This window comes from Dipodomys spectabilis, unplaced genomic scaffold (genome assembly GCF_019054845.1).
Source record: "Dipodomys spectabilis isolate Male_0828 unplaced genomic scaffold, ASM1905484v1 ptg000145l, whole genome shotgun sequence".
NCBI classification, from domain to species: domain Eukaryota; kingdom Metazoa; phylum Chordata; class Mammalia; order Rodentia; family Heteromyidae; genus Dipodomys; species Dipodomys spectabilis.
Window position 1 is genome coordinate 2972867 of NW_024870822.1, and position 20267 is coordinate 2993133.

Sequence of the window (20267 nt, forward strand, 5' to 3'; positions counted from 1 at the left end):
TGGCTCGGGCAATCGGCTCATCTGTTATCCGTGCCTGACCTTGGTTACAGCACCTGTGGCCTCTCACTCCAACTTCTGGGGTGGTGATTCCTCCACACACACACACCGAAGTAAAGGATGCTAGAAGGCCTCCTTGCAACCCAAAGGAAGATTGAGCTGCCCTCCCAAACAAGATAAAAAATACCAACTCCTGAGGGATTTTCCTACTCAAAACTCCATTGAATCTTGGCTTTCCAGATAGTCTTCTGGGGTTGACGTGTCCCCGACGGTTACCTTAGAATCTATGGTAAACCCACAGTCTTTTAATGCTTTGTGAGCATTCATAAACTTCTGGAGATATTTGGACGTATACAGCCAGTGATGCTTCAAAACATCTTCCATTTCATAACACTTGGACTGCCTGGCGTTCATTTTCCGGAAACGTCTGAACAGTTTGTTCCCAGATTCGTTTCCTTCACTAGCCCAAGCCCCAATAGAGCCATCCCTCTCAATAATTTCAGGGACGTGTGCCAAGGTCTTGTGAAAGTAATTGGTGATTTTGCCCTCATACCTATACTTGAACTTGGTAGACAGCAGCTCGGCAAAGCGCTGCGAGTTGAAACTATACTGGCAGAGGGCCTCTGGGCACTCTTTAGCTGGACATGAGGAGCGCCACACGGGCTTCATTTTCAGGTAAAGGTCCATGAGCTCCCTGAGAGCTTCGTGCCTCTCCTGGGAGGGGATTAATTCGCAGACCGCCTCCACCGTCTCTTTGGTCATGAGCCTCCTGGCAAAGTTGCCATTCATCCTCATGATGGGCTTGAGGTTCATCTTCTTCCGCAGATGCTTGTCCAGCGTGGCCTGCCAGCGTTTCCTTTCCTCTTTGGAAGCCCCGGGGTGTTTATACACCTCTCCGATCTCCAGCTGGAAGATCTTGTAGAACTCCGCGGCGTTGCCAATGTCACAGTGGAGGGCGTCGATGGAAGGGACGGTCTCGATGAAAGGCTTGGCGGAGACGCCTTTCACGCGATCCCGCAGCTCTTCCACCGATTCGTGGTAGGGGTTGGAACGCCAGACCTCGTAGCGCTCCAAGTTCTCCGCGTGGCTCCTGGTGATCGAATGCAAAACGAGATTCTGGGAGGCCTCCAGGCGGGTGGCATCACACAGGGTACAGATGTAGACGGAGCCCGAAGCCTCCAGGCCTTCCACTTCCCGGACCAGTTTCTCATCGTACCCGGTGCCCCTGAAGATAAACCTGAAAGTCCGGAGGATCCCTCCCATGTCCAGCCTCAACTCGCTGCTCTTCATGGCCTCCCTCTCGGCGATGAGAGGGCTGAGGATGGCCGTCAGGGTCTCGTGGTCAGACTCATCCGCCAGCATCAGGCACAGGGGCTTGCAGCACAGCTCCGAGTTGGGCTTGGCTTCCTTGAACACCTTCGCCGCGCGTGCGCCCTGGGCCACGCTGATCCTCATGATGGTGAAGGAGAAGCGAACGGCCTTTTCCGGGACGGCTGGTCCCGACCCATGCTTCTCACTCACGTCCCCCATGCCGTCGCAAGACTCCTTCACCACCACGGTGAACGGCCCGCTCAGGTAGTCCTCGAGATCCTGGGATCGCAGGCCTTCCAAGATCTCTTCTTCCATGTCCATCAGGGCTGACACCAAGGCCGCGTCGTAGCGGAACCGCTTGGCAATGGTGTCCACCGGGTAATCATCCACCGAGGTGGACAGCCCCGACAGACCGTCGATGATGCCAACGTCGGTGCGGGATGACACCTGCTTCAGAGGTGGCTGCCACTCGAAAGGGTGGTGGCCCGGCAGGAGGACCTTCTCGGCATTGCGCAGGGCGTGGAGCGGCTGGAAGATCTGCCTGCCCGTGATGGCTTTCACGGTCCTGTACATCTTGTGGTACTGGCTGCAGCTGAGGAAGGTGTTGACCCGGATAGCCAAGCAAACGGCCGGCTGCAGGCCCGAGCCCCGGCCTTGCATGATGGCTTCCAGCTCGTCGGCTTGTCTGTGTTCGTTTCTCGCCCTCAGCGCCAGCAAGAACAAGGTCAGGCACACGGATTTTACGTCTCCACCTTCCTCTTTGTCGGCAAACGCCTTCACTTGCAGCTTGAGCTCCCTCAGTCGGTGCTTCTGAGCCCTGCGGGTCAGGGACAGGAGATGCTGCCGGGGTCGCCCTCCTTTATTGATGTGCACCAACGTCTCTTTCGACTCCTTGTGGCTTGAGACGTGGTGGTTGTATTTTTCCAAGCTGACCTCCTCGTTGCACTCTTTGGCGGGGCATTTGACTAGGAGAGAGTTCAGGATGCTCAGAAAGGATTTCCCTGGACTCTCCAAGTCAGTAGGGAAACAGGGATAGCGACACGAGGGGCAATAGCTCCCCATGACTTTGAGACATCTGAAGATACAGACCCTGCAAAAGACGTGCTTGCAGCTGGTCTCCACCGGGTCTGCCAGAATGTGTTCACAAATCTGGCAGGAGATGGATTTCAGGAAGTAGGCGGGGAAGTCCACCGCCAGGAGCTGGGTGCTGAGATGTATCTTACTGCAGCTGGCAATCTGCTTCATGACTGCCTTGCTGCTGACCTTTGCCCGAGCTCTTCTCTTGCGCTGCCGGACTTGTCTGGCTCGATCAAGCATCATTTTGATTCTTTTGCTGAGCTGCCCATGGGTGTGATGTCTCCTCCTCCTGAGCCCCTGCCGGGTAGAGTGGCAGACATCACAGGATGGTGAGTGGGGGTGCCACTCCATGGTTGTGTTCCTGGGGAAGTAAACCTCACGAGGAGCACTGCTAAATCTGCGGTGCATAATGCTCCAGCAATTGTGGCAGAATTCAGTGGGGTGGATCGAGTCGACATCTGCTTTCACATCAATCCGGAAAACCCTGGCGATGAGGTCAGGCCAGGAAGTGGCTCTCTTTTCCTTCTTCCGTAACAGGCTTTGGGTTTTCGCATCCACCGGCCCATGGACAGGGTATCTCCTCCGGTGTTTATCAGTTTGAAAAGAATTCCCGCAGATGCGGCAGAAGCGTCGGAGGTTGGCTTGGTGGATGGCTTTGGCTCTTATTTTCTCATCATCGTGGACTTTCTTTGAAAACTTAGGGTGGCCCTTCAAGGCTGGTTGAATCAGGACTGCCTTCTGAACTCCAGCCTTTTCCGGGACTGATGGCGATTGCTCTAAAGCAGGGTTCCCCTCAGATGCCTCCTCCTTTTTTTCCTTTTGGGCTTCCTCCGGTGCCTTTTCAAAAGATCTCACCCTGAATAGCTTAAATTTCCACTCTGCGAATTTAATATGTGGATGTTGAATTTCATCAGGAGCAGAACTGAATCCCAAGGTGGGTGGCAAGGAGGCAGCCATGCTGATGGAGGTGCCTGGGATAGTGAAAACAAGCCAGGTCAGGAAACACGTCAATATTCTACAGATGCAATTGAGAGTCATACAAAGAAAGCAAATGCAACATTTAATTACTCACTCATCCCTTTTTTATACATGTTTGACGTGCTCTGCCAGTGCTTTTTATTATCTTTTTTCATTTTTTTTTCATTTTTTATTATTAATAAGGAGTTGTAAAAGGGGGTTACAATTCCAGAAGTCAGGTTACAAGTACAGTGCTTCTTGGTCAGTGTCAACTTCCTTTGTTCTCCTGAATTTCCCCTCTCTTATTCCTACCCTCAAGTTACATAGTTCATGCTTTACATAATGTACATCGAATATAATGGCTGTGTTTGCTCACCCTGCCTCCTTCCATTCATGTGTCCCCCCTTTTTGACCTTCTCTCACCCACGAAAAATCTGTTTCCACTTCTTGATAGTCATTTTGATAAACACTACATTAGTTGTTCTGAGGAATTACACCTTCTGATTCTTTCTCAAACTAATCATCCTTTAATCAGTTTGTTTCTGTGTATAATGTATTAAGCCTGTGTATATTATCGTTCATATTTGTGTTTTAGATCTAGCTTGCACATCTGAGAGAAAACATGCTCCATCTGTCTCTCTGAGCCTGGCTTACTCCATGTAACATGATTTTTGCCAGGCTCATCCATTTCCCTGCAAATGAAATAGTATTATTCGTTCTAAATGAATTAGTAAATTTCCATTGTATATGCGTACCACATTTTCTTTTTTTAACGTATCCAGATGTTTATTTTAGAATTTCCTACTATTGTGTATTTGTTTCCTCTTTATTCCAACCTAGGAATGATAATTTAGAAAAAAAGCTTTTCATTGAGAAGTAACAAATATACAACAGGGTATGCAAATCCTAAGTATTTTTATCTCAATGAAAAATGTTGGTTTGTGTAGACAGCACTCAAAGGTACAGAACACACTTTATCACTTCCAGAAGGTATCTTCATGGTCTCCCCTTAGTCAATGATTCGCAAAATAAAACTCAATTTTCAACATTGCCAAATGCCACAGTTCATCCTGCAGATGTGCAGATTACCTTCACTACTCCCTGTCACCAACAGACTGCAGCCCATCCTCCAGGGAGACCTCTGGAGGAAGAATTGTCACCTACCAAACAAGAGGTGTGAGCTCCACCTTCAGAGCTCCCAGAGTTTGGATAAGCTTCTGAAAGCCATCTAGAATCCCAGCTCAACCTGAAAAACCTTTTGAGGGAGTCACACCTCCAGGTGAGCAGAAGGCTCCTGTTCAAGCTCCAGAGGCCCCAATGGAGAACATAGACGCAAGTCTCCCAAACCATGAGCTGACAGCTCAATCTCTACGAGAGGTCCAAGCTCACCATGCCAAGAGCTTCCTGAAGAATCTTCTCCAAGCCAACAATAGAGCACTTCTCTGCTCCCCCAAGCCCTCCGAAAGTACTGAGTTTCCAGCCAGCCAGCAAGGACTTCCAGTTTTATCACCAATACCCAGTATGGATTATTGTATTCCTCCGCTGTCAGATAGCTGGGGATTGTCACCTTTAGATCTAATGAACTAGCATTGCCTAAAACCACAGTGAAACATGTGGATCTGGAGATGACCATAACTCCACAGACTAATGAGCCAGTTGAATTTTCTCCAACCCAGTCTGGTCTCCCTTCCCAGACTCTTCAAGGCCCTGAAAATGTTGGATCTTCCTCAGTCCATCAAGAGACTACAACTCAGACTCCGAATTCTCACAAGCAGCAAACTGCTTCTACAACTTCTCTAATGGCTTCATCTCTGCCTGCTCAACTCCCTGAGAAGGTGGAGTAGTTCCAGTACTTCCGGTGGACATAGAACTTCCCTCAACTCAGGATGAAGATCCAGCTCAGCTTCCAGTGCCACCTCATGAGATGGCAGTGCAACCTCCAGTGCATTATGAGATGACAGTTCCCACTCCAAATCAAGATGTAACTCAGAATCTAGTATTGCCCAGTGTCACATCTCAACCTGTGGACCTGAAACTCACACTCCAGAAATCTCTACTACAGCCAAACATTCTAAGGACCTAAAAAAGTGCCCTTGGATAACACTTCAACCTGTACACATCCAACGGACTGTAACTGTGCAAGCTGTTGTTGAAGATGAACTTCCTCCAACAGTAGATGAGGCCCCAGGTCTGCCTACAAAGCCACCTATGGAGGTTGTGGGGCAATCTGAAGAAAATCAGGGGGTGACAGTTCTCATCACAGGTCAGAATGAAACAGCATTCAGCATTGCCCAATGTAATATTTCAACAATTTGACCTGGCAGTTACAGAAACTCCAGACTCCACCATAGAGCATGAACATTTTTCAGCTCTGAAGATGACAACAACTTCTCCAGAAGAACCTGAGGTAACCTTTCTACCCCCAGATAAGATTCAGTCTCAGCATCCCCATCTGACTGAAGTCACAGTTCATCCTTTTGATGTGGAAATTACCTTCACTCCAGAATCCAATATGGAGGTAGCACTGTCTCCAACCATACAGGAGACTTTAACTGACCTTTCAGCACCACCCAGGGATTCTCCAACCCAAGCCCCATTTTCCATCACAGGTCTGACTCCAACCTGGACTCCAATGACACACAAGGTCACATCTCAACCAATGCCTACTGCTTTCCACAACTTCAGGACCTACTACAGAGTGAAAATTCTCCATCCTTGAAGAAGACCACAGTTCCTCCACAATTAACAAATCCACTTCAAGATCAGCAACCTATTAGTTTCTTCAAATATGCAGACAGTCCCAACTGAGTGTCTGCAGGAGACCCCCATCGAAGCTCTGCATGAGACCAAAACAGCACAACCTCTGCAAAAGACCCCACCACAGACACTGCAGCAGATTCCAACTCAGGTTCTGCATGAGACTCCAGCAAAACTTGTACATGAGACACCGGCACAAACTCTGCCGGGGATCCCAACTCATCCCCTGCAGGAGACTCGTTAACTCAGTTTCTACAGATCTCCACTCATTCGCCACAGGAGAACTTAACACAGACTCCAGCACAGCCTCTGCAGGAAAGTCTAACACAACCTCTGTATGAGCTTCCAGCACAGCCTTAGCAGGACACTGCAATACAGGCTCAGCAGGAAACTTCAGCACAGCCTGTGCAAGAGATCCCAACTCAGCATCTGCAGGAGATCCCAACTGTACCTCAGCTGAAGACTTCAACTCAGCCTTGGCAGAAGACCTCAACTCAACCTTTTTTGAAGCCATTAAGTCAGCCTAACTGGAAGACTCTAACTCAGCCTCCATGGAAGACCCAACTCAGCCCCCACAACCACAGTTGGAGCCTGATGCTAAACCTCCAACATCAGGCTATCAGCCATTGTCAACAAATACAAAGACTGTACCTGGTGCCATCCTGAAGAATATTAGAACTCTTCCTCCAAAGCTCACTGAGGTGACACTTCCACAGCCATACAGATTTCAGGCTCAGCATCCAACCCTGATTCAAGGCACAGTTAACCCTCTGAGTCTGGAACAACTTACTAAGACTCATTTTTCAACAACATCCACCACAGAAAATGCTTTATCTGTGCAAACAGAACAGAAGGCCCCTCCAAGCATCAACTTATGTGAGCTCTGTCACTGCCAAGACCAGACATGTGTGGATCTCAGCCCAAGTCAGAGGCTCCACCAAGTTCCTGTGACAAACTTTTCACCACTTGCAAGTATCGCCCTACCTCCTTTGTGCTGGGCATTATGCCTGGCATCCTTTTCTCAAGGTCTTCCTCCTCTCTCCATCCAATATGAGTAATATTTACTATTTTCTTTTGGTCGTGGGGCTTGAACTCAGGGCCTGAGTGCTGTCCTCGAGCTATTTTGCTCAAGACTAGCAACTTCAAGGCACAGTGTCACTTCCAGTTTTCTAGTAGTTAGTGGAGATAAGAATCTCATGGACTTTTCTTCCCCGGGTTTGGTTTCAAACCTAGATCCTCAAATTTCAATCTCCTTAGGACTGGGATTACAGGCATGAACCACCCATAACCTGGCTGGCTTTTTAACTTTTCACTCCTTCACTTTCCTTGTTCTGTTTCCTATTGTATCCTATTGTATCCAAGCTTTTATTTGAGGTTGCCCTTTGTTTCCAAGAAGATTCTGAGTCACAGAAGTTCTCAAAGGAATTCAAAATTGTACCACTGTATTTTGGACAGTTTGGACAGTGCGCCACCCATCACTTTAGCGATGGCAGCTGGGACAGCTCCATCTTCAGGTGGTCCAAACTGCTTCAGCAGCTCCTCCTCCTTCTTGCCGCGCAGATCCCAAGCTTGAATCTCAGCCATAACTGCAAGTAGCTGCCGTGGCCTTCACCTCGTCAGAGGGAAAGAGCCATACCACATTTTCTTGATCCACTCATCCATTGTAGGGCATCTGGGCCATTTCTGTAACTTAGCTAGATCTCTTGTTTTAATATACTATTGGGAATTAGATGTTGATCATACAGCAAAAAAAAAAAAAAAAAAAAAGTCATTCCCTGTCCTGACAAATGGTTAGGATCATTTATATCATGTAGATGTATAATTTAAAATTGTGTGTGTGATATAATTCTTCTAGAAAGACTTTAATGTCATTTAAGACAGAATATTTGAGTGATTGATCTTATCTTCCTAATATTGCATATTAGGATTGCATGCTCAGTAATTATTTTTTAGTAAATGTGAAGATAAAGTAGCTACTAAAGCAAAGGAAAGCAATATTTTCCACATTGTATTAGCCTCATTGAACGAGCTGGACAATATATTTCTGGCTTTTTAAAACAGTCTTTTGGGAGGTTGGTTGTTTATTTCCTCCCAATGGGTCATAAAGAGATGATAAAGCTACAAACCCAAAGAAACTAATTACTCACTACTTGAAAGGATGAAGTGAATTTTGAGCTTTATGGATGCAACCTAATAATAAGTATCATGGATAGTAATTATGCTTACAATTTTAATTAGTGAGAGCTGCTGTAAATTATAAGGCTGTATCTACATTAGAAACAAAGACCACAGAGCTCTTGAAACCTGCAACAAGCCAGAGTCTGCACATACTCAGATGCTAAAAGACTTTTAAACAAAAAATTCAAGTGGCTTTGGATAAAAACTTGCAGGGGTCATTCTGAAAGTCATTGGCCATTAGCAATACCATTTTCAATTTTTAAAAAAGGGAGAATGGTTTTCTTCTGGTAATAAAAATTATATACACAAGTAAAACCAATCAAATTGTGTTGTTTTATACATGTCAGCAAAAATGGGGGCTGTGGGCAAGGGCTGGTGGCTGATGCCTCTAATCCTAGCTACTCAGGAGGCTGAGAACTGAGGCTCATAGTTCAAAGCCAGCCCAGGCAAGAAAGGCTCAGAATCATCTCCAGTTAACCACCAGAAAACCAGAAGTGGCACTGTTGCTCAAAATGATAGAGCACTAACCTTAAGTGAAAGCACTCAGGGACAGAGCCCAGACCCCAAGTTCAAGCCCCGCAACCAACCAAAAAAAAAATAGATGGGGAGGGGAGCAGATCTAACAGTGACATCTGAGTATTCTCCAGCCCTAGTTAGATTCATCTTTGCAAAACTCTTCATTACATTGGAAAGACAGCACTGTATTTTCAGTATACCATACTAACCACATTTCCCAAACTTTCCTCAGATAACTCTTTTGACCTACTAGCTATTTCAAGCATCATTGGTTGTCCTCTCAATTAATTAACAGGGTAGATGAAATTACTTTTAATAATAATTTAATAGTTTAATTTAATAATTTAATTACTTTTAATAGTAATGGAGAGAAACTTGAAAGAATATACTTTGACCAGGGATGGGACTTGGGCTCTGAGGAGGGAGAAGGGCCAGGTCTAGTCCTGGCTCCTGTTACCAAAGTTCCTTTGTAAATCTTCCCTTTAAGCCAGACGCTGGTGGCTCATGCTAATCCTAGCTACTTAGGAGGCTGAGATCTAAAGATCACAGTTCAAAGCCAGCCTAGGCAGGAAAATCTGTGAGACTCTTATCTCCAATTAACCACCAGAAAACTGGAAGTGGAGCTGTAGCCTTCAGCAAAATAGCTCAAGGACAGTGCCCAGGCTTGAGTTCAAGCCCCATGACCACCACTACCAACAACAAAAAATCTTCCCTTTCGATGATCTAACCTATTCTACCTTATGTGCACTATGCCTAGTGTTTCTTATTAAAAATTAAAAGCAAATCTCTAAGACTTGATTGAAGGGGAAGCCAGCAGAGCTGTTCACTATGCTATATGAGAGTTAAAGAACCGGAAAAACCACTTCAAGGGTCTCAGAGACTTCAAAAGTACTTCAAATGTAACCCAAAAAATACCTCAACATTGTTTATGGTTTATTTATGTTGTTTCCTAGTTCTCTCCTCTGGCAGGTGGTAGGCTGTTCCCTGTCTTCCCTTCTTCTGCTTAAACTCCATCCCAAATGCCTTTTTTTCCTATTTAGCATTCACTGCCTAGCCTTTTTACTAAAGCACTGTCTTTGACATTCTAAAATCATATTTTGAGTAGTTACTTTAAAAAATGTGTATGGTCATTTGTGGAACTCATCAAGTTAAATAATGACCTTTCACAATGAGTAAGTCAACCCTGTGGGCAGGTCCTCTATACTTTCTCCACTAACTGTACATTATGAAAAAATTACCAAGATATGTTCATTTAAATACTCTCACGGAAAGAAAAGAGTGTCATCACCAAGTAGTTATTAACTGATGACATCTACCGCATGCAGATTTTATTTCTCAACTGGCAAAATTTTATGCAAACTAAAAACAAGAAGATAAAGGCAAGGATAAGTTAGGGGAAAACACACGAGAATATAATGATGGTAGCTATTCATGGAAGATGCAGAATGGTTCATACTTTCATCCCTATGTATGACCTTCATTCTTTAAAATGAATATATATTACTTTTGGGGATTTAGTGAGACATTTTACTCAATCCCATTAACAAAGATTAAAACTATTGATGCTTCTCAGTATTAGTGAAGGCATGAGAAAATTAAGATACCCTTCTAGAGTCCTGGGAGGAGTATTAATTGTTATAAATTGTCGATGCTTTGATACATATTTTAAAGGTTAAATTACATTCGTTAGTGCCATACACTTCCTTTGAGTAGATATTCTATAGTTATCCTATAGACATAGTCCCATGATTATAGACTGATATTTATGTGGAGATAGATTTAGCTGGAAAGTTGTTTGTCACTTTGAAAAATAAGAAAAAACAGGGAAAATATAATTAGCAATAGAATACTATTAAATAAACTGCAGTCCAGATATACAAAGAAAAATTACATAGAAAGTTAGATTTATATATGCTTTGCCCACACAGAAAAACACCCATATGGAAAGACATAGAATTAACGGTAAGTGGAATAAAATATTTTATTTTATTTTATTTGGATTTTTCACAGTACATGTGCATTTTCAAATTTTGTGATCAATTCATTTTGGATAAAACTGTTTGAAATAGAAGTCATTTTTCCATCATTTAAGTTTTCCCCAGAACAGTAAAAAAGACCTGGTTAAGTTTCTAATCTTCCTTTTCTGTTAATATGTAGAAGGGGAACTGAACTATCAACCTGTAGTTAGCAGGAATATAAGGTTATGCAAGAGTGATCTGGCTTGGACCCTCTGCAACTGCACTCACTCTCCCTGTCTCTTTGTCTGTCTGTCTCTCCCTGTGTCTCTCTGTCTCTCTCTCTGTGTCTCTGTCTCTCTGTGTCTCTTTTACTCCCTCTCTCTCCTTCTCTCTCTCCTTCTCTCTCTCCCTCTCTTTCTCTGTGTGTCTCTGTCTCTGTCTCTCTGTGTCTCTCTCAGTCTCTCTCTCTCTCTTCTCTTGTAACAAAGGCCAACCTCAGAATCTAGGACTGCTGGCTCAGTCTTATCCCATGGAAACTATCATCTCAGCATTGCCTTTTCTCTCATGGCTGAAGGGTCCCTTGCTCCACAAGACACGGGCTCGTGTTGACACACTAGCCTGGGTTGGCTTGGACAGCTCTGCAGTTAAGTATGATCATTATGTCAGGAGGCTACACCACGAAAGCAGCACCACTGCCATTCCCCCATCCCAGCTTCCCACCTCCTGACATACACATTCTCCTAGTCCTTGGCTCACCATCCCTCTCTTAACTTTGTCATAAGTATTACATGACTTCTGAGAAACCAGATTGAACCCAAATGCCACAGTCTACAAAGATTTGTGGAGTGCCAAGATTCACTTCAAAAATCCTATTGTCTACTATTTTACCACATCAAAATGTAGATGGTATCAAAGTCCTTTTTTTTTTAATGCAAGTCTCAGGCATCCACAAAATCACCTAAGATTGTTGCCTTTCTCCCACACAAATTCTTCCTTGAATCACTTTAGAAAGAAATGTACAGTCACACTGGGATCAGACATTCCAACTCAAGAATGTAACTGCAATCAGACTCCCTTCCACGGCAATTCTAAAAATTAGCACAAACCAGAAGCGCTAGAGAAATTGTTTTGCACAATGCAGGTCATCAGCTCTCAGAGAGACTGGTTGAGTGAGATGGAGTCCAGAAATTGCCTTTTTTAAAAAACAAGAATTGTAGTGACCCTGGTGTAATGGCACACAAGTAACATTTACAGAAACACAGATTTCCTCCACGGTCTACCAAAATTCAGGGAATGCTTGACAATATTGGCACTGCCCAACAAACCATGCTTTTGCTCTCTCCCTGAAATTTCTTTGCTCCTGATTACCAGTATTTCTCCCCTAAGTCTTACATCATTCCCTCTGATGATTCACTTACCTATTCCTTTAAGAAACTCTCCTTTAACTTCCCTTCTGCAATAACATTTGTTTATGCTAACTTAAATATGTTGCATCTTTTCTTTGAGCCTTTATAGATGGCCTCCGATATCTTTTTCTATTTAGAAAGAGAAATAAAATTGATGCCAACTTTCCTCATTCCCTCCCCTCATTGCCTGCTAGGGGAAAGAAAATAAAGTTCAAGTCGTTTTGATTAGAAACATAAAAATGTAATAAATATTTTGGCTCAAGGCATGAGAAGTACAAGCATTACCTTGCTCCGCAGGCTGCCTGGCCAAAGACTTGGGATGTCTGCAATTTGCTTGATATCACTCGATACCAGAGAGAAAGCAAAGTGTGTTTGCCCCCTCCTTGCTCTCTTGTCTGTCAGTGCATACTGCTGGGTTATTTATCAGCCCCTACTGTCCTTCCCAGCCTACTTCACCACAAGGGGCTAACCACAAATGGTGATAGCCAATCACAGGCCAGAAGCCCCCTAACTCCAGATGGCACCTGGCCCTTCAGGAAGCTCAGCTGGGGGATTTGAGCATGCAACCATGCATGGCTATGTGCTGGAGCACTGGCTACGTGTTTTAGTCTCCCAGATGATTGGGTGGGAAATGATCTTATGATCTTGCCAATATAGTTTCTGATGCCTGCCTGAATTCTTAGCACAATTCTTTGCCTCTATGTCTGCATCTATAAGAGGGAAATGCCTTTAAAGGTCAAAGAATCAGTGAGTTTATACAGTGAGAATTATGACAGAAAAATTCTTGGACTGTGAACCTGGCTCTTAAACACTTACCAAATAAAAACAATGCTATGAATTTTTGTTATTATTTTGAACTACTATGTAAACATTTCCAGAACTTTTCTACCTGTTTAACTCTTAGCCAGGAAAGGTTGATCCTCCTTGAGATTAAACTAAGTTGAACGATGAACTAGAGTTTTGAGAACAACAGACCTGGATTTTAATTTTGATTCAGACCTGTCTGTCATCCATTACTCAAACTTTATGAGTTTCTATCTCATCATCAGTCTAAAATTGATAATACCAATTTCTACTATTAAACATAATGAAGCAGGCGTCTAAGTGATTTCTGTACTCTTCAACTCTCGCAATAATCATATGCACTTGGTATTATATCTAAAGGGAAGCAACAGAATTTCCAAGTATTGGAGGAACCGGCACATGGTCACAGCCATCAAATAGGGAAGCTAGCACGAGATGGCAAACCTGCGTTCTTAGTTCACTCCCCTGCTGAAAACGGAGAATAATGAAAACTACTTGGCAGTAACAACCTGAGGACGGCTTGGGCATTATGTATCTTGTACAGGCTGTTTCAAATCTCTTTTAAAGGTCTTAGACCAGCTTTATTCTCAAAGTACCTCTGTACTAGTACAATGAGAAATTGCTTTTTGTTTGTTTGATCCTCAGCAAAAACTGCCAGGCAGACAGGTGCAAGGATTTCTTTGTTCTATGCTGCCCTTGTTTAACATCCTCTCATATCCTGGGATCTTTTGCAGTTGCACCTGCCTGACCACACAACCATCCTGGAGATAGAGCTCTGCTTGCCGTGTTAGAGATGTGGCTTAAAAAATCACGGCAGTACAGTGTTGGGAGAGAGGCCAAATTGACCCATGGCCTCTGGAAACTTCAGTGTGTTTATGCCCAAGGGGATGGAGCCTTAAACCGTGGCCAATAGTTGAGATGACATTGTAAAACTGGAAAGGCCATAGCTGAGCACTTCCTGAAGATGATGTGCATGTTCAACCTGTATGGCGCTTTCTAGCTTTTATGTTCCCCTATAATGGGGTCAAAGACAGAGGAGTCACAGCATGACTCACATGGAAACTGCTGCCCAGCCATCCTCCTACTCTTCAGAACCTTGATTTCCACTGGGCCCAGAAAGGATCAGATATTCATGCTTTACCTTGTAAGATAAAGAAAATACTATCTCACGGAAAAGGAGGAGGAGGAGGAGGAGGAGGAGGAGGAGGAGGAGGAGGAGGAAGGAGGAAGGAGGAGGAGGAGGAGGAGGAGGAGGAGGAGGAAGAGGAGGAGGAGGAGGAAGGAGGAAGATCTCAAATCCCCTAGGATCAGGTTTCATTCAGTTCTTTCTGTTCACTTGGAGAGTAACTGAACCTGGTGTGACTAAACCATCCTGCTGGCCCTGGGCTCACCTGGGCTTAGCATTGAGAGTCCAAGGCAGGGTTAGTTGATCACCATTGGACTCCAAATCAGAATGAGAAAAGTTGAGCTCAGATATTTATTTACTTATTTATTTTTTGGGGTCCGGTCATGGCGCCTGAACTCTGGGCCTGGGCGCTGTCCCTCAGCTCTTCAGCTCAAAGCTAGCGCTCTACCACTTGAGCCACAGTGCCACTTCTGGCTTTTTTCTGTTTGCTTATGTGGGGCTGAGGAATCGAACCCAGGGCCTCAGGCATGCAAGGCAAGCGCTCTACCACTGAGCCACCTTCCCAGCCTCTAGCTCAGATATTTATAAGCAGAATCCTTTTAAGTTTTTCTTGGGGGGAAAGTTACCTGGCCAAACAGAACCACCAAAGCATGCACCATGCCCTTGGAAGATGGAGGATGTGGAAATGGGAGGGTCAGTACTGAACTTTGGAAGATCTCTCTCTCTCTCTCTCTCTTTAGCCCATCTCTGCACCATGTTTACCATTGATCTCTGTCTTGAGTAAGTTATCAGACAGGTCTCATTTTTATAAATGTAGGGAAAAAACATCTTAAATTACAAATAAAAGTATTCACATTGATCTGCAAATGGAGAAAAGTGAGTAGAAGAAGAATGTTTTGTATACACAAGGATAAATTCATGACTGTGTTGTTCTTTGGAAGTCTGGATTTGTATATGTCAGGTACTGAAGGGAAGGGTCACCGGTACTTCCTACCTACTTCCCTGTGTCACCCCACAGCCTCTCACCAGCATTTGAATTTAAATCCTATCTTGAATTTAAATCCTAACTTGACCCTGCTGAGCTGGGACTTTATTTAGACCACCTGAGAAAACAAGCTGAGCCATTGACCTTACTTTGTTTGTTTGTTTGTTGCATAGGAACAGAAATTCCACCCAAGATCCTTTCAAATATTTTCCATGCAACATTCCCACCTGGAGCAATCCTTGACGTTCATCATGAAAATCGCTAAGTCCAAGCTGCCTAGGCTCTGGTGTTGTGTCAAGCAAATTACAAGTAAAGCACTGCTGACAGGCGTTGGACACATTTTGTAGGAGGCAAAGCAATGAAAAGGGCAAACGAGAGCCTGGACAATTCCCTGCCGGTTCCAGCCTTCATTCAGTACAGCCTGGCTGGCTGAGTGATTGATTAGCTGTGGCTAATCCTGAAAATGTCCACAGGCCCTTCCGTGTCCGGGATCCTCCAGGCACTAGCTCCTGCTGTCCTTTTCACTCACCTCTCCATCCAAGACCCAATTTCTTCTTAGCATGTTGTGTACACTTATTCCGTGTGTCTCCCCAAAGGCCCTCATAAAAGACCTTTTCAAATTCAATTTCTTCCCAAACAGCAATGAAACTCCAGTTGCTGATATCAATCAAAATCTCCTCCTGTAGCCCTGGTCTGAGTGTGTGAACATTGCTTTTGGCACTCTTATCATAATCCAGCAGATGTGGTGGCCAACGCTGTGATTACATACACAAGCATGTATCTATACATCTCCAACTAGCAAGACTCTTGTCTTCTAACATCCCCCAAATCGAAAGCCAGAGTTAAAAATGCACTTGGAGGTTATCTGGCCCAGAGCATGCATTTTCCAAGTGCCAAAAGGTACCTGAAGGGCAAAGTGTCCCATTCAGTGTCACAGGTGGGAATGAGTTGCAGTGACAACATGTTAAACACTATCTCTGCAGTCCCAGAGTAAGAGTCTCTCTGCTGCCACACACTTGGAATCCCCCCTCCCTCCCCCCCACATACACCATAGTCCTAGCTATTCAAGGAGGCAAAGATCTTAGGATCACAATTCAAAGTCAGCCCAGACAGGCAAGTTCCTGAGACTCTTCAGTTAACAACCCAAAAACCAGAAGTAGAGCTGTGGCTCAAGTGATAGAGTGGTAGAGATGAGGGACAGTATCCAGATCCCGAGTTCAAGCTCCAGGACTGGTGCACGTGCATGCACAGACACACTCGCACTCACGCATGCACATACACACATGCACACACACATGAATTTTTGTACTATTTCACAAAGGAGCCATCTCTTCCTCTCCTACCCAGATCCCCAAGGCCATCTTGCCGCACTTTGCCTGGAAAGGAACTTGAGTTGGGAATGGAGCAGAGATTCCCCAAGCCATTGCCTGGGTTGATCTTGCAAAATCCCCACACCATCTAGACAGAAGAGTCAATATCTCCACTGGCTCATTTCTCCCCTACTTTTCTAGCCTTCCAATTGCTTTCTAATTAACTCGACGTGGATTATCCCTGTTAGTAAATTTTCTAATGCGTTATTAATTACTGTAAACATCAACTGCCGCTCATTTCCGCACATTCAGGAGAGCCTCAGAGGGTTTTCTGCAATAGGCAGACTGTTTTCCAAACAACTAGTGCCACCGTGTGGGCAAAATAAAGAAGTTCTCATCTTTGGATAATTGGAAAATGTCAGCAAAAAAAAAAAAAAATGCTATTGAACTCTTGGATTGGTTAGAAATTGTTGAATTCTTCTTAATTACTAACTGGAATATGACTATCGTACTTAAAATACCAAAGATTAAGAACCTAAGAACATAATTAAAATTAGCCTTTAAGAGAAGGAATCATGTGTTTACTTCCTTTCCCGTCCTGTTCCTTCCATTCTCTCCTCTCTATCCTCTTTCTCTCCTTTCTCTCCTCCTCATCCTGCCCTCCCCTCCTTTCCCTTCTTCTTATCTCCTCTGTTCTCTCTCTCTCCTATTCTCCCCTTCCCTTTCCTTTCCCTCCATTCTTTTTCCTTCTCTTCTCTTTATCCTCTCTCTCTCCTTTCTCTCCTCCTCATATCTCAACTTCTGGTCCCTCTACCTATCCTTTCAACACTGTCTGTCTGTCTTTTTTGTTTTAACACTGTCTGTCTTAATCAGAATCCCCCATGATTCCTGAATAAGCTGAGAAACAACACCAAAAACTCCAAAGGTCAAAGTAAACTTCCTAAAGATCCCACACCAATAAAGTCACAGGTCCAACATGAAACCCCAACTTTGCTGTTTTGCTACCTTTGACTGGTCCCAGAAAATGAATAGACTACAGGTGGAGCATCACAAATCCAAACATCAGAAATCTAGAATATTCCAAAATCCAAATTATTTGAAGTATTAACATAGTACTGTGTGTAAAATACTGCAACCATGAAGCTTTGTCTCATGTTCAAAATTTCCACAAACATTGTATGAAATTACCTACCAGTATAAGTTCCAATGCATGTATGAAATATCTCCAAGACATTTTACTATGCATATGAAAATATTTCCAGAAGCTGAAATATTTTGGATAAGGGGTATTCAATCTGTAATGCTTCCTTTTTTGGGAGTCGAGGGTCCGTCGTGGGGCCTGAACTCTGGGCCTGGGCACTGTCCCTCAGCTCTTCAGCTCAAGGCTAGCGCTCTACCACTTGAGCTACAGTGCCACTTCCGGCTTTTTTTTTTTTTTTTTTTTTTTTTTTTTTGCTTATGTGATGCTGAGGAATCGAACCCAGGGCCTCAGGCATGCAAGGCAAGTGCTCTACCACTGAACCACCTTCCCAGCCCTGTAATGCTTCCTTTTATTGTATCATATACTTAAAGGTCCATTTACATATTTCATTTCCATTTACATATCAGCCTTTTAAAAGGTAACATTACTTTATGATGAATGAAGAGGTACTAGTTGAGTTGGGCATAGGGATATTTTGTTGTTGTTTTATGCTTCTATTAAAAGGAGTTTTCTTGGGCTGGGAATGTAGCTTAGTGGTGAAGTATTAGCCTAGCATGCATGAAGCCCTAGGTTCAATTCCTCAGTATCACATACACAGAAAAAGCTGGAAGTGGCACTGTGGCCCAACTGGTAGAGTGCTAGCCTTGAGCAAAACAGAAGTGCAGGGACAGTGCCCAAGCCCTGAGTTCAAGCCCTGGGACTGGCAAAAAAAAAGGAATTACCTTCATGAACCTTTGCCTCACACTCTTCTGAATCTTTCCAGTCCCTCCCATGTTCCCTCATCCCAACTCAGTCACCACCTACAATAAAAACACAAGGTCATCATTAATTATTAGCACCCTGATACAATTTGGATATTACTGGAATGCCCTCAAGACCTCAAGAGCTGAAACTTAACTTTCATTGTGGAGCATTAAGGGGACAGAAACGTAACCCAATTATGTACTTAGAGCTGAGGCCTTTAGGAAGTGATTAAAATCAGATAAGTCATTAAGATGGCGTCCACGTGATCGAATCCCGGTGGCTTTATGAAAAGTGGGAGAGACCAGGCACACACAAGTAGACACACATTACTGTCTCCTGCAATGAGCTGTTCTGTACATCTGCAGGACTAAGCCAGCAAGAAATCACCCAACACATTGAAGTTGCATATCCAGAGCTATGAGCCAGAATCAACCTTTTATCTTTGTTAACTAGTCTGCCTCGAGTGTTTTGTTATAGATATAAAACACTGATACATACAAGATATTACATTTCTAATGCCAGGAAAGGAATACACTAAGGTGACAAGACAGTATGAAGAGTCTTCAGACCTGCTGAACCTCTTTGTGGCCTCTGTTTGTCATTTGTCATCACCATCATATAGAGACCCTGGTATAAGACACCAGAATGGGCTCCAGGTTTACTAGGTTTGGGAGCACTTAAGGTTTTTTTGTGTTTTTGGTGGGGGTTTTTGGGTTGTGGGGTTTGAACTCTGGGCCTGGGTGCTGTCCCTGAGCTCTTCAGCTCAAGGCTAGTGCTCTACCACTTGAGCCACATCATCACTTCCAGTTTTCTGAGTGGTTTATTGGAGATAAGCGTCTCACAGATGTTCTTGCCTGGGCTGGCTTTGAACCTCCTTCTTCTAACAAAGACATTTCTCATTAGTAATGATAAATAATAGTATAATGTTGAAATAATTTATGTTTTATGCATATTAACCTAAAGGTGAGTGTTACATGCAGACTCGTATTTCCTCAAAATATGTATCTTGAACCTTAGTACCCAAAGCCTCAGAATGTGATGATATTTGGAGATAGAACCTTAAATTCATCAGAGTTCCCCAAAGAAGAAAAAGAGACAGACAGACAGACAGACAGAAACAGAAACAGGGACAGAGACAGAGAGAATGGACGATGGCTAGCAAGCTAGGGAGCAAGAAGAGACAATGGCATAACTCAATCTTAGCCCAAAATGTAGAAAACCAGGAACATTGGAACACCAACATCCAAGGACAGGAGATAGATGGTGGCCACCCGCCATGATCAAGGTGACCTTTGTTTAGTCTACTGATTCAAGTGCTAAGTGCCTCCAGAAATATTCTCACATACAAGCCCATACTGTTTCATTAGCTACCTGAGGATCTCATAGCCCAATTACATTAACACATAAAGTTAACCATCATAAGCTTCCACAGGGGTGACTCAGCTCAGATAAGCCCATTAAGGAGGCCTTCATTCAGTCTCACTGGTATTTTGTTTGTTTTTGTTGATCCTGAGGCTTGAACTCAGGGCCTGGGTGCTATCCCTGAACTGTTTTTGCTCAAGGCTAGCACTCTACCAGATGAGCCACAGTGCCACTTCCAGTTTTTGCAGAGTAGTTTTTTGGAGATAAGAGTCTCATGGACTTTCCTGCCTGGGCTGGCTTTGATCCCCCATTCTCAGATCTCAGCTTCCTGAGTAGCTAAGATTACAGGTGTGAGTCACCAGCGGCTGGCCCACTGGTGTTCTCCTAAGGTAAGGCAATTTGGATGCACAGAGCTAGAAAACAAGGGTGTGCATGTACTGAGGGAAGACAAAGTGAGGCTACAGAGAGATAGCAGCTATCTGCACACTGAGAGGAGAGGCTTTAAAGAAAAGCCAACCTTCTGATACTTGACCTTGTGCTTCCAGCCCTGTGAGAGAATAAGTCTCTGTTGTTTGAGC

At 44.2% G+C, this 20267-nt stretch overlaps 1 protein-coding gene across 1 annotated transcript; it reads right to left on the bottom strand.

Annotated features, from left to right (window-relative positions):
* Positions 1–207: 207 nt before the first annotated feature.
* On the bottom strand, positions 208–3342 carry Rag1 (recombination activating 1). The gene has a single exon (XM_042691791.1). It carries the CDS (start codon positions 3340–3342, stop codon positions 208–210), a length of 3135 nt encoding a protein of 1044 aa, XP_042547725.1.
* Between the last annotated feature and the right edge of the window lie 16925 nt (positions 3343–20267).